This window comes from Podarcis raffonei, chromosome 7 (genome assembly GCF_027172205.1).
Source record: "Podarcis raffonei isolate rPodRaf1 chromosome 7, rPodRaf1.pri, whole genome shotgun sequence".
NCBI classification, from domain to species: Eukaryota; Metazoa; Chordata; class Lepidosauria; order Squamata; family Lacertidae; genus Podarcis; species Podarcis raffonei.
Genome location: NC_070608.1, coordinates 11,936,067 through 11,951,455, shown reverse-complemented (window position 1 = coordinate 11,951,455; position 15,389 = coordinate 11,936,067). Strand labels below are relative to the sequence as shown.

At 45.2% G+C, this 15,389-nt stretch overlaps 1 protein-coding gene across 3 annotated transcripts in view; it reads right to left on the bottom strand.

The window, feature by feature from the left end:
• The window catches only part of ASAP1 (ArfGAP with SH3 domain, ankyrin repeat and PH domain 1), a 149,430-nt gene that overhangs the window by 74,848 nt on the left and 59,193 nt on the right, over window positions 1-15,389 (bottom strand). For 2 of the 3 annotated variants that reach the window (XM_053395300.1, XM_053395298.1), the window contains exon 3: window positions 6,595-6,724. In XM_053395300.1, the coding sequence (XP_053251275.1) occupies window positions 6,595-6,724 (130 nt within the window). Of the gene's footprint in view, window positions 1-6,594; window positions 6,725-8,037; window positions 8,472-15,389 lie in introns of those variants that run through there. The other variant, XM_053395299.1, reaches the window with a different exon arrangement.

The following is a 15,389-nucleotide window of genomic DNA, read 5'->3' as shown; positions in this document are numbered from 1 at the left end:
AGAGATTGGAAATTCCAGGACCTATCAACAAAATGACAGTTAACAAGTCACTAGAGCCAGATGGTATCCACCCAAGAGTTTAAAGAACTGAAATATGAAATTACTGATCTTCTAACATCAGTCTCCAAGGAACTGGAAAGCAGCCAATTTAACAAGGGATCCAGAGAAATACAAGCCAGTTAGCTTAATGTCACTTCCTGGCTAATTGGTGGAAAGTGTTATTAAATACAATGTTATGATACATATAGATGAACAAGTCTAGTTGAAGATGACCCAACACAGCTTCTACAAAGGTAAGAATGCAGCAGAACTCCAATTCAGCTGAAAGTTCTGTGGCTCAGCCAATGTTAAGTCCCCAACCTTGGCTCAGCCGAAGATACACCAGCATACAGTATCTTGCTTATCCTGCCTGAACAGAGGCTGGTGTATGCTCCCTTAAAGGGGTGGCAGCGGCAGCAGGTGCGTGATCAGAGAGGGGGACTTGGCTAGATCCCAAGTCCATTCAGCTTGGTCATGTGACCTGGCAACCCGGCATAGAATACTATTTTACAGGCTTGTTTTCCTTGTTAGGCTTCAGCAGAGCAGTAGCCTTGCTGCAGAACAGAGTTTGCATCTGGTGTAACTTTACACCAGGTTGCTTTATAGCAGCTTCACATGCATAGGATTGCTCCCTATATCAGTTTCTGAAAGTCAGCTGTCGTGTAGGAAATGTCCCCTTTGCATTCTTTTGTCCCACCTTGCTGCTTAAAGGACATGCAGAAATTCAGAGATAGGATTTCCTTTACCAAAACTCTTAAGTGTTATGCCCTCAGCTATTATAGAAGACACAAATAAGCAATATTCCTGCTTTTGTGCTTTAAAACATGCTGAAGATCTTACACATATAAACTATATATTAAGGTGGTTAATAGGGGTTGTGAATAACTCCATAAATATATATATCAGCTGCGAGAACAGGCACCAAAATGATTTAGCAAAATGTTTTTCTCCCTCTATTAGAACCCTGCATTTCTCCCTGTATTGGAACCCACAGCCATTCGATGAAGCAGACTGGCAGAAGAGTTAGAACAGAGTGGCTATGGAACAATAGCAGAAGAGGGCTACAGCCCTTAGACCTATAGGCAGACTTTCCAGAGGCACCTGGCTGGCCACTGTATGAAATAATGGACTAACTAGGTTTTGGTGTGCTCTGGAAGCAATAGCCAGAATATTTTATAACTGACAAATTAAATAATCTGATAATAGATTGCTAGGAATAACAATATGCTCAGAGTTGTTTAACTAGAACTCTCTTATTCTATTTCACTGACTGCAATACAGTGGTACCTCTGATTAGGAACTTAATTCATTCCGGAGGTCCGTTCTTAACCTGAAACTGTTCTTAACCTGAGGTACCACTTTAGGTACGCGCTGCATCACTGCTGCACGATTTCTGTTCTCATCCTGAAGCAAAGTTCTTAACCCAAGGTACTATTTCTGGGTTAGCGGAGTCTGTAACCTGAAGAATCTGTAACCTGAAGCATCTGTAACCCTTGGTACCACTGTAGTGCACTTCACAGACACTTACAAATCATAAATGTATATCTAGTGCTAAGTGAAAAATAAAGGGGCCATTACATTTTATGTTTTGAGTGGTATAGGCATGTAGCAAAATAATAAAACTAGATGAATGAACAGAACAGAACTAATGTGTAGGGTGTGGCTGTGTGCCTCTATCAAATTTCAAAATATATTTTTAGCAAGAAAAAAAATGCAATACAAGAAGAGCAATAAGACCTTTGTTTATTATTGAAACAAATCAGCAAGGACATAAAATACAGAAATAATCCCATTATTTTAGCTTTAGTAAAGATTATCATGTAACCTTCCTTTATTGGTAAAAATAATACAGTACACTTTAGAACCCAGGTAGATTAATACTGCCTGCAGCTTGCCTCAGACATTTGCAAATTTATTAAGATTCCCCAAGGACCCTACTTTTACATGGGTGTTGTTGTTTTTTAAAAAAAGTATTTCTGCACCTATTAAAGAAGCATATATAAGTTTGAAAATGCAACAGAAAATGCACTTAGTGAAAAATTAGTAAGCAAGGATAAAAGGGGATCTCTAAAGGAGAAGAAAATAACCTAAATTTGATGGGGTTAAGCTTTTCCACAGTCAGAAAATCAGCCTGCAGCAGCAAGGAATATTTTTTATCACTTACATTTGATAAATTGTCTACTGCATCTCAACTATCAGGATCAGTCCACCACCATTCATAGATGGGACACACCCTGGAATGGATTATTTTACTAAACTCTACATGAGGCTGCCCCTGGAGGAGCTTCAGCTGGTACAAAATGCAGATGCCTGTCAAGCCCTACTGACTAACTACAGGAAGCACATTTCAGTGATCCCAGCTCAACTGTAGCGTCTGCCTTGGCTCCCAGGCTCAATTCAAGGTTCCAATTATACTCTTTAACGTATTAAATGGCTTGGACACATTTCTCAAAGAATGCCTTCTCCTCTTTGAACTTCCCTATGTGTTGAGAGTGCACTTAGAATAAATACAGGTTTCATAGAGGCTTTCACAGAATCTTAGAGTTGGAAGGGACCCAAGGGTCATCTAGTCCAACCCGCTGCAATGCAGGAATCACAGCTAAAGTATCCATGACACAAAGCCATCCAACCGCTGCTTAAAAACCTCCAAGGAAGGAGAGTCCACCACCTCTTGTGGGAGTATATTCCACTGTCGAACAGCTGTGATTAGATATTGTGTGGAGTAGGCTTTTATTTTATCCAAGCTAATAGTACACAGTTACCTTCCCAAAGTCAACTTAAATTGCAATTCCTTTTATCCTTTCTAAATGAACTCCTGATGGATCTACCCTACCCCACATCTAAGTTCAGTCAGGTGATTTTCCCTTCTCTCACACAAAAAGTTCCCCAAAATGGTCTATCCACTGTTAGTGGTCTTATGTGCAATATATTCTGGTTAGTAAGGAGAAGTCCTTGGACGTCTGTTTTAGCAGCAGATGTGCACACAGAGAGACAACCCCCAGGCTTGAGCATCAAGGGAAAATAGACTATAAAACCACTTTGCTGGAAATCAGTTTATAACTTTAACAATCCTTGCACAATTAACTGCATATCCATAGTAGCAGAGGAGTCCTTCGACCAGCCAGTACTGCCACAGTAATTCAAGGAAGAACCTGGAGAAACGGCATACAGATTCTCATTTGAGAACTGTCTATGCTGACATTCATCCCAGAACTACACTGCCATGCCAATAGAACTGCCATTTGTTCAAACATTATACTCTATTAACTATTTAAGATGATAGGATCAAATCTTGAAGGCAAAACTTCCACGTAATAAAACATTTCCCTGCCATCCAGACTTAAAATTACTTCTGTTCAAAAACTGCAGCACAGAGGTAGGGAATCTTTTTCAGCCCAATGGCCACACTTCCTTCCTTGGATCGCATGACAGAGGTAATAAATAAGCAGAGCAATAAATGGGAATTTTACCTTTGGTACAGTAAAAAAGATTGTTCATACTCACATTTCCCTCTCTACCCTCCTTTCCAGGCAAGCATGAAACATTATCACAGTTCAGGGACATATTCCAGAGGGTGCAAATCAGGGCCAGTGAGAGGTATGGCTCAGAGAGAGTTCCAAGGGTTAGACAGAGATGCTCTGAGGGCCCATTGGTCCCCAAGGCTGAGGTTCTCCATTCCTTCTGGAGCAGGTATTCGATACTCCAACAGTGCAACAGAATGCCAGTTAATGGCTGTTCCTCTTTGATAAGCAGAAGGTAGACACGTTTGCAAAATTACCTCCCTTTACTATTTTATACTGTATTTACTTTATGCTGCACCCATGAGCATTTACAGCTCATCAGCATTCCATAAAATAAAAACAGTTGATGATACGAGCAATGATAAAAAATACCTCTGATTATTCTACAAATTTGACCTTTTCCTGACCCAACTGTGTGTTACTTTCTTTCCGCTTTAAAAAAGACTGAACACTGGATACAGGCTTTTTCAAGTATGCTTCCAGTTGGCTATACAAGAGCTCTTCAGGAACTCGATCTCTGATGTTTCTTTTCTGAAAGATGCTAGTACTTTATTAACAGGCTCCCTTCTAAAAACCTGCCAGGGGGGATTTTGACTGCTGCAGCCATTTGATAGAAATATATTGTCCAGCCTTTTCACTGAATACAGTCTTTAAAAGACCATTCTAAGGATTGCTTCCTCCAGCAAGGCAAGATGCGCTATACTTAGCATTATATAAAGTCATAAGGAAGTGAGCATAAAGCCTGAATAATCAGCAATCTGGCTTGCTACTTGGAAAAAGAGGAGGAAACTATAATCAATAAAGCCAATGAATTCCATCACTTCCTTTCCCCCTCATGAATTTGTTCCATTTGTTATGACATGAAAATGAGGAATTCATCTCTGTGATGTCTTGTTGGCTAGAATAAAGGAATGTGGAAACAAAATAAAAATGATATTTTGTCACATTCTCACTGATTCAATGACTTACTAAAGAAAGGAAAGGGATTAAATTACTTTTGGAAGGGTACCGAACAAAAACAGGCTGATCCCTACTGGCCTAGTCCTCCTACTGTGGATTAACAGCCTTTTTGAACATTCTCACTTGCAGCAGTTTCCCCACTAAAAACACTTCCCTGGATTCATTGTTTTGAAAATTCTCCAACATCTGAATACATGCTGGGCATAGTGGACCCAACTTGTTCCTCACTAAGTGTGTTAAGGACTGCAGCGCTGAAAAAATACATATTTTTGAACGACATTCTGATACAAGTTAGTAGCCTGCTTCCTCCATTCAGCATAATGGCCTAGGAAAAACTTAAACGGAACACAAGTTTTCAACGGATTACCAGTTTATGCAGCCAGACTACATATAACACAGAGAGACCGTATTGCCAGTTTTCTTTTACCAACATGTTGTTTTAGAAGCTCCAGTACTAGTATTTCAAAGTTATATGTCTGTTCAAAATGAACACCAGAGTGAAATTAGTGACTGCTCAGCACAGCACTCAGTTGTCAAGATCCCTCCCATCTCTTCACCTGGACCCTTAAAATATATTTTTTGTGCTTATTTGTGTGTTGTACAGAGCACATTTCCCTGTCCCTTTCTTGGATCTGAAAGCCAGAGGGAGATACCAGCAGTGATTGTCAGGCTGCAAGCAAAGCTCTGACTTCCTTCTGTCTGTAAGTTTATCAACTCTTTAAAGAACAAGAAAGCCTGAAGTATAGGCACATAGTCTGATATGAAAGCAAACAGTCCTAAACTGCCTAGCACTAGGCAATGCCATATGAGCTTATAGATAGCTTTCTGACTTCCAAGGGCCAGCAACACTTTAGACAGAAGAGGTCACCATTGTTTCCACAACCAGATGCAGTAGCATCCCATCTCAGTGCTCTCTGGAGTCACATGAACAGCTGACAGCAATGTTTAACTACATACAGTACTGGGATAAATTTTACTTGAGAGTACTCTTGCAGGGGCAACTACAAACCAACAGTGTGGCAAATCTGCAAGCTTGAATCAATGTCACTTCAAAACAAGATATTCACAAACAACTGGTCTTATCCTCCAATTCTATTATCCAATTACTTAGTAGCACTCAGGCTGTTGATATACAAGATTACTTTCAATAAGGAAGTAATTATAACTAATCTTTTGGAATGGCATTTTGCGTCCTCCAGAGCACAAACTTGATCAGTACAATTTTATTGTGAATGTGTGAAAGAAAGCTCTTCTGCAATTTCAATAAAGCTAGTTTATCTTGCCTGTTACAATATGCACAAAACCATTATAATATGAACAACACCTTTTGAAAAATAAGGTAACTGGAAACTCAAGACTTAGTTTAAGAAGCCATGTGGACCATGATATGAAAATCCAATTTTAACCTTGCTGTGATCTCCACAAGCTTTTTAATCACCACGCAAACAAAATTCAATGTCAGATTCTTAAATAACAATGCATCCCACATCAAGTACAATATTCAAAAATATTAGGAACTATATAGGTATGTTGCCTGACTTAGACTGAAAATGACATGCAACTGCTAATATTGAGATGGGTGACATGAATCAGGCTGTGCAGAGCTGCTCTACCATCCAAGAGACGGCATGACTGCATCATTTTGCATTGCATTCCTCCCCTTTCAACATCATAGCCCAAAATGTTTGTCACCAATCTCCCATTTCAAAGAGATCTCCTCTACAGCTTGTCCTTGCCACCAATTATCCACTGCTTCATCTGTGCCAAAGACACATCAAGCTTCATTCATTCTGTCTAACCATTTGCTCTGCATAAATCATGTCATCAAACAATCCTGCTGCAGTCAACACTACTGACATCAGGAAAGCAACACATTATAACAAGACACAGAAAAGACAATATTCAACCTCATTTAACACCAAAACCCTTGGAATTCATAGACATGAGCACTGTGTGCAATCATCCCCCAAGAGCATCCACGCTATAGTCATGAAGAAAGCAGGGCGATATGCATGTCAACTGGCTTCCCCATGCAACCATACACAGAAAGCAAAGGTGACAAGTGTTTATTTACCTCTTCCAGCAGCGTGACAGTATTCCTGCAGTTCTGTAGCCGGGTAGTAAAGCTGGATGTGGTTGGGGAATTGTAATCCTCTGTGGTCTCAGCAATAAACTCCGACACAGTGATCTGGTCCGGCATGATCCTGCCCAGCAGAAACAGATGAACACAGACAAGGAAAGAAGAGACAAGGAGAGACTGAGCATTAAACACAAGACAGGGCAAAGAAGCTTTAGCTGAGGGAGGCGTGTAAGTAATCCGCACCACCACCCCTTTCTGCACCTAGTTTCTCTTCTGACTGCATGGCACCCTTTGGGGAATAGAGTTCACAGCCTGCTTCTGTAGAGGGGGGTGGGTGGGAAGACAGGAGATGCCTTCATCAGACTGTCTCTGCCCCCATCATCACTAGGCTCACTTCTTTCGAAGATGTCTTATTTTGAAGGAAGAAACGATGGGGTCTCTCCACCTCAGTTCCTTACACAGTATTTCCATGGGGAACCCTGCCTCATAGATCCCATCTCCTTGGTGCCTCTTCTTTTCCTCCACAGTTCGAGACTTCCTTCGATTCTCCCACTTAAGAAAACAGGGTATCCAGTTGACTCATCCTCAAAATTATCCTAAAGGCTACATTAGTGCCCGCTCGGGGGTGAGGGGTGGGGAGGGAGGAGAGGGGTGCAGACTGGCGATCCCAAGGTTAGACCACCAACCATCTCCACACCAGATCCCAAAAGAGTGGGCTTCCAAGCTGCAAACACCGGCGTACTCTTGTTACACTTTGTAAGGGATCTTCTTCAACTGTTTTGCCCATTCCTTATTTTTAAAAATAAATAAGAGGGTGCATCTTCTGGAACCTCAGAGAGCCTTTTGAACCACAGCATCCGAGCCTTCTCTGTTGCAACACCCTCTCTCCTTCTTATTGCCTTTCAGAAAGCGAAATTCCTGACCAGATCTTTCTTTTTCCTAGCAGGAAAGTGAATGGAGGAGGGGGGGAGGGAAACCACAGTCCCCCCCCATTAAAAAAAGCAACCACCACCCACCCCAGGAAAGCTTAACTCCCCAAGTCCGTATTCATATTATCTTCTCTCTTTTTTGGTGCAGGGGGTGGGGTGGGATAGAGACATCCTCTTGACATCTCCCTCAGGAAAAAAAAGGGGCTGTTCCCTCATCCCAGGTCTTATTTCCCTCCCCCCCCCCACAAAAAACCACCACACACACCCCAAAATAGATGGAAAGTGGGCAGAAAAGCGCCTTCAGTGAACCCATGCACAAACACAAAAACCCACAACCACAAAGCTTCCCCTCAAGAGTGAAGTGGGGGGGGGAGTGTTTGTGGCGTGAGTGGGGGGTGGGAGGTCATTCCCCGCCAAAAAAATATACTAATGATAAAAAGAGAGGAGGAAAACCCCCTTCCTCCTCCTCCCTCAGCCCCCCCCCATTTCTCCTCAGAGGGCTACTAACTTGCGCAGGCGGCCCCCTCCCTTCTCGGCGGAGAGCCCCCCCTCCCCAAGCCGGAGTTGGGGGGCGGGAGGAGGAGGGAAGGGTCGGCGCGGGGAGGCGGAGGAGCGGCGGCGGCGGCGGCGAGGAGGAGGAAGGCGGAGGGCAGCGGCAGCGGCGGCTGAGGGGGTCCAGGTCCAAGTCCCCGGGAAGACGAGACGTGAGGAGGGAGCCGAGCCGCTCTCCGCCCGCCAGCCTGGACTGCCTGCCTGCCTGCCTGCCTGCTGGACGCGCGTCCTCCTCCTCCTCCTCCCTCCGCGCAGCTCGCTCTCGCGCAGGCTCCTGCAGCCGCCTCCTCCCGCCTCCTCCTCCTCCTCCCGGGGCGGGAGCGCGCGAGAGAGAGGGAGGGAGTGAAGGAAGGACGGAGGAGGAGGAGGAGGAGGAGGAGGGGAGAGAGTGCGCGCGCACACGCCCTCGCGCCTGACGGGTGTCTGTGTGTGTGTGTGTGTGTGTGTGAGAGAGAGAGAGAGAGAGAGAGAGAGAAAGGGGGAAAGAGGCACGCGGCGCTCGCCCGACCGGTCCGACCCACCGCAGCCCGCTTTTCAATCACCCGTCGAACGGACCAATCGCCCCTTACGCTGCTTCCCCCCCTTCTCCCGCCTCCCGCGCTGGCTCCGCCTACCACCAACCATCCGCCTCTCTCTCTCTCTCTCTCTCTCTCTCTCTCTCTCTCAGGAGGAGGCTTGTCACGTGAGGAAAACAAGGAAGTAGCCCTGCGCACGCGCCTAGGCGTACGCAATGGCTCTCCTCTCTCTCTCTTTCGCGCGCATGCACGCACGCGCCTTTCTGTGGGGTGAGCGCGCGCAGCTGAGGCAGCTTGCGGCGGAGGCTGATGTTCCATGCAGAGACACGCAGGCAGCCTCTAGAAGAAGAAGAAGAAGAAGAAGAAGAAGAAGAAGAAGAAGAAGAAGAAGAAGAAGAAGAAGTTGTTTATTTATTTAGCCCGACTTTCCGCACTGACAGGGGATCAAGGCGGCTTACGGATAAAAATGAGAATTGCTAAAAAAAAAAGGAAAAAAGCAATTAAACTTTGATGAAGTCAAAACTCTCTCTATATTTTATAATTTTTTAATAAAATTTATACACCTCCTGATTGGTTTTTGGTTTTCTTAAGAGCAGTTTACAAAAGGATAAGGCAATGACATCGAGAAAAATTCACAACTATACTTTAAAAACACACTTATAAAACAACAAGCACTAAAACAGATTAAAGTTAACCCCAGGTTTCTAAGCACCTGGGTACGCTCGCCTAAAAACGGGGATGTTTTTCGCAGGCGCCGAAAAGATTGAAGTGAAGGAGCCTGATGGACCTCAACAGGCAGGGAGTTCCGAAGTGTAGCTGCTTCCACGCTTAAAGGTTGAGTTCTTACGAATGTGCGGCACCTGCGGGAGTCCCAGTTCCACCTATGGGAGCAGTTGAGTGAGCACGTGTATCAAATCTATTGCTATATAAACAGATAAACTGCTAAAACCGTACATATAATAATCGAAAACAGCATGGCACCAGCCCTTTCATTAAAAGCACCCAGTTCCCCCAAAGCCTTGTTGGGACAAGAAGGTATTCACCTGCCAGAGGTGGGACAACAAGGAGGGAGCCAGTTTGACATCTCCATGTGTCGTCTGGGAGCAGACAACTTTAAAATACTACATGCACCTGACCCCCGTCCACATGTTAGGTGCATGCTTAAATGCATATGCTTTAAATATGCAGGAACTTAAACGGTAGAGGAGGAAACATCCGAGGTGAAACAAGGCCTGGAATCCCCTTTTCCCCCATGGGGAAAGTCAGAAGTCAGAACGAGGAGGAAAGAACTTGCTGTTGCTGTTTGAAGTATCTCCTTGTGACTTGTTTTGTGGGCCACAAAACCTTCTGCTACCAGAGAAGGTAGCCTTTGTGAACGTGCTGGTTCCTTGCCTTAATCTTGACTGGATATTTTTTTAAGAGAAAGCAGGGAAAAAACGCCAGCACTCACAGTGTGTGTGTGTGTGTGTGTACACACTTTTCGTGTGTGTAACAGCCATATCGGTCCAATGTCAAAGCAACCACTGGCATATCATGAAATGCCAAGAGGTTTCCTTTTCCTTTGTCACACCAGACATTTTTTTTTAAGCAGGTTGACCCACATTTGCTTTGCAGATTTGTTCCAATCCCTTATTGTTGGGGGGCGGGGTCTGAAGGCACCCAGCCTCGCTAATCCGAACAACAAGGATTTAAAGGATCTGGGTAAAAAGAAAATCAAGCCAAGATAAGCCTCAGCTGCAGTAGCTCTTTGCTGTGGGGAAGTGCTGACTAGGAAGCCTGTGCCCCCAAACCTGTGCAATCCAACCTGAGAAAATCTGAGGATGTCATTAGGTGCAATGTTGCTCTTGCACCAGTTTGAAAAGAAGGAAGTGTCCACCGGTTGCCCGATGAGGTGCCAAGACGTGCATTTATGGCTCCAGCATCACAGCCTTGCATGCCCTCTAGATGTTCTTGCACAACATGAGGACCATGCTGGCTGGGATTGATGGGAGCAAGAGTCTAACAACATCAGGCAGCTCACAGGTTCCCCATACTGGATCTAGGCTGATTAACAGGCAGTAGGCAGAAAGGGAAGGTGAAAAACGCAAGTCAGTTTACATTTAAAGGTTCTCCGCTACCTAATTTGCCCTTTCGGAACAATATGCAAACTGAAACCTTCAAAATTTACAGTTCCCCAAATTTTGCAACGTCTGCAGAAAGCATATCCTAAAGCGTGCAGAACAATGCACATATTAAGGGATGCTAAGGGATATTAAGGGATGCAACATTTTGTATTGGGGAACGCTGATCTACAAAATTGTGTCGATGAGGCAAAATTGCATTCAAACTTGTGTATTCAGAGAAAGTCACACTAAAATACAGTGGACGCTCGGGTTGCGAACGTGATCCATGTGGGATGCATGTTCGCAACCCGCAGTGCCCGCAACCTGCAGTGGCACGATTCGGCGCTTCTGCGCATGCGCAAAGCACGATTTACCACTTCTGCACATGTGCGACCGCCGAAACCTGGAAGTAACCTGTTCTGGTTCTTCTGGGTTTTGGCGGTCCGTAACCCAAAAAAACACAACCTGAAGCATCTGTAACCCGAGGTATGACTGTACTAGTGTATTTGTGTGATGGCCTCTTTTCGTTCTTTTAAAGCAGACAGATGTGAAAACATGGGTAACTGAGAATTTCAGACTGGGAAAATGAGAAACTAAAATCGACAGAGTCACCCATCCCTAGCAGGAGAGATGCAGTTGTTGCAGCAGACACGTGGCTGCCGCAGAAACCACGATCTCTCCTCCCTATTCCATTTCGCTGATCCCACATAGCATCTAGTGTAAGTCACCTTCTGGAAAGTGACATCACCGTACTGCGAGTTTCTCTGGACTCCAGTCCACGTCACTGGCTGCTGCTGCTAGTAAGGCGAGGTGATGATATCACATCACCTGGCCAGTTTCACGGTATGTTGCAAGTTTCATGATACATTGCAGAGAGGAGAGCAGGGGAAACTAGACACTGCCGTTTTCAGCAGCAAATGCTATACAGTATTGGAAGGAAGGAAGCTGCATGAGGAACAGAACTCCACTGCAAATAGAGCTGCCCTGTTCTCCAGCCCTGGATGTTGTCATCAGCTGTGCTCCTGGATCTGATCTCGGGGATGGGAGAGTATTTCAGGGGAAATGCTCTTCTGGAGGGCAGGACAGCCAAAACCACCACTGACATTGGTTGTACAGTGGTACCTTGGGTTAAGAACTTAATTCGTTCTGGAGGTCTGTTCTTAACCTGAAACTGTTCTTAACCTGAAGCACCACTTTAGCTAATGGAGCCTCCCGCTGCTGCCGCACCACCACCACACGATTTCTGTTCTCATCCTGAAGCAAAGTTCTTAACCCGAGGTACTATTTCTGGGTTACCGGAGTCTGTAACCTGAAGCGTATGTAACACAAGGTACCACTGTAACTTTAAGGACTTGTGACTGAGCTTGCTCTTCTTTCCTCCCACCCTTTCTGTGTCATGCCTTTTCCAGATTGTGAGTCCTAAGGACAGGGCCTGCCTTGCAGCTGATCTTCAGAAGCTGCTCTGAGAGCCTTTTTTTTTGGGGGGGGGGTGAAATGGTGGGGTGCAAATGCCACAAGCAAATAACACGAGGAGGAAATAATTAATAAATCTGCAACACCCGGTTTTGCCCTTTTGTTCCCTGTTTGCGGTACGTTAGGGTCAGAGCACATCATATATGCAAGCATGTGCAAAAGTCGCCTCATGACCCTTTTAAACAGGAAAAACAGCACCAGGAGGAGGCAACTAGAAGTGGCAGTGGAGGTCAAACTCATGCTGGTACCCTTTGCCTGCCTGCCATTTTACAGCATTATAAATTGCCCCTGCTAAAGTGGCTTTCTCCTTTTCCCCATTCCCTTCTTCACAGTCAATTCACAGATTTACCTTAGGAGATAACGCAGCGGCAGAATGGAAATGGGATAGGGGTGCCTTTATCCTTCAGTCCTTCCACCCACAGTACATCCTTAAAAGGTCTCAGGTGTTTTTTTTTTCCTTTCTTCAACGGGCCAGTAAAATATTGCCTTTTGTTATGTGCAAATTGTGTATGCCTCACCTGTTCCAGACTGAATAAACCAAGGAGGGAGGAAACCCCAGTACATTTATGCTCCGTAATTTGATTGGCAGCATTGAGCAGAGGCAGATTTAGGGCAGTGCAACCAATTCTGCCACACTGGGTGCTGAGCCAGTTTTTGGTCTCGCGCAGGGCGCGGTTGAAACTTGAAAGCCCAAAGTCCACTCCTGCATTAAGGACCCAATCCAGAGAACAGTATGCACCCCCCCCACTGGAACACATGAGACTATGACTTAAACATGAAGTTTCATGGATTTTAATAGAACGTAGGCTCACCAGCATGGAAGTGAGAGCTGGACCATAAAGAAGGCTGATCACCGAAGAATTGATGCTTTTGAATTATGGTGCTGGAGGAGACTCTTGAGAGTCCCATGGACTGCAAGAAGATCAAACCTATCCATTCTGAAGGAAATCAGCCCTGAGTGCTCAATGGAAGGACAGATCGTGAAGCTGAGGCTCCAGTACTTTGGCCACCTCATGAGAAGAGAAGACTCCCTGGAAAAATCCCTGATGTTGGGAAAGATGGAGGGCACAAGGAGAAGGGGACGACAGAGGACGAGATGGTTGGACAGTGTTTTCGAAACTACCAGCATGAGTTTGACCAAACTGCGGGAGGCAGTGGAAGACAGGAGGGCCTGGCATGCTCTGGTCCATGGGGTCATGAAGAGTCGGACATGACTAAACAACAACAAAACCTACAAAAATGCATTCTAGTAGGGGACATTGCTTGCAAAAAGATGCATATATTTGTCAAGACTACGTACAAAAAATGGGTTTACTAGAAGAATTTCATTTACTAGAAGAAGGTTCAAATCCTCACTCAGCCCAACCTACATCATAAGGTTGTTGTGTGCATAAAATGAGAAGAAGTATGTATGTCACCTTCAGCTCCTTGGAGGCAAAGGTGGGTTATAAATGTAATAAATAAGTTCCCATCATCCCATCATAAGCCATTCTATCTCAGGTTGCAGCCACATCATAAGGTTAAGGCACTCTTATTCCACTTTAACAACCATGGAGTCTCCTGGGTCTGTGAGGTCATCATGCTTAACAAACTACAGTTCCCAGGATTCTCTGGGGGAAGCCATGACTGTTAAAGTGGTATCACAGTACTTAAGAGGGTTGGTCAGGAGTGTCCTGAGCCATTTTGGTGCCTGAGGCAAAGGACAAGATGGTGCACCCCCTGTTTTCTGCACAAAATCTGGCTAGACTGGTAATTCAAGCATGCTTCCGTGCTTGTGGTGGAACAGAGTTCTCCATTGCACCCTGGTGCAGCAAGCTAGCTTAGGGGCTGCAGGGCAGAGCGCATAGCACACATTTCTAGCCACTGCCTGCCCCTCAGAATGTGCCGCCTGAGGCAGCTGCCTTACTCTGCCTTATGGAAAAGCCAACTCTGATGTGGATGTGGCCAGAATCCTGCCCTATCTTCCCCCAGTCTTCAATCCAGTGGTGATAATACTGCCCAACCTTGCTGGGTTATGTGGGTGGCACTGTGGGTTAAACCATAGAGCCTAGGACTTGCTGATCAGAAGGTTAGCTGTTCGAATCCCCGTGACAGGGTGAGCTCCCGTTGTTCGGTCCCTGCTCCTGCTGACCTAGCAGTTCGAAAGGATGTTAAAGTGCAAGTAGATAAATAGGTACCGCTCTGGCGGGAAGGTAAACGGCGTTTCTGTGCACTGCTCTGGTTTGCTAGAAGCAGCTTAGTCATGCTGGCCACATGACCCGGAAGCTGTATGCCGGCTCCCTTGGCCAATAAAGCGAGATGAGCGCCACAACCCCAGAGTCGGCCACGACTGGACCTAATGGTCAGGGGTCCCTTTACCTTTACCTTGCTGGGTTATATCATAAGGACTGAAAGAGAGCTATTGAAATAAATGCACGCCAAGTCCTTAGAACTTTTAAAATGCAAAATGCGACACAGTCACCAGGACAAACTCTGAAACCTGCTGTGGGGTAGAGCTGACATCATTTATTAACTTTCCATCAAAAAACAGAAAGTGACACATTTATTTTTGAAGCAGTTAGATGTTACAGAAATCACTACTGCCCTCTCACCACAGCTTCCTCCGAGATGCAAGAACTCAGTGCAACAAAGCCTGCTAAATACGATGCAGGCTGAGCCTTTGCCAGCATTCTGTATTTCAGATGCAAGCTTCAGATATGCCTGATAGGTCTCGCACACGTGAATGCAAATATATATCATTGTTTCTTGGCCTCCCTGTGCAGAGCAGTAAAGATTTCGATCTCATTTCATTTCCCCCATTGGTTTAAATGGACCTAAACATAGGGTGGGAATCAAGTGTGATAACTGAAGAGAGGTTTTCCACGCATTGTAAGTGCCAGCAGCAGCCGCCAGAAACACACGGCTGTAAAAGGAGCTCAATAAATAGTCAACACGCAAAGGACTGGGGCTTTGCATTCTGTCCATGGTATTTTTGCAACTTAAAGAAAATAGAGGGGTGTGTGGAAGCTTCCATTTCAGTTAACCACATTAAATACATCCGCAAGGCACTGCTTCTTCTAGCGACTAGTTCAGAAGAACCCAGGTGGCATATTGAGGAGAGAGCTAGGCTAGGACCTGGGAGACCAGGGTTCAGATCCCTGCATAGCCATGAAGCCTGGTGGGTGACCGGTGATAGCCTCTCAGGCCGGTGATAGCCTCTCAGCCTAACCTACTTCACA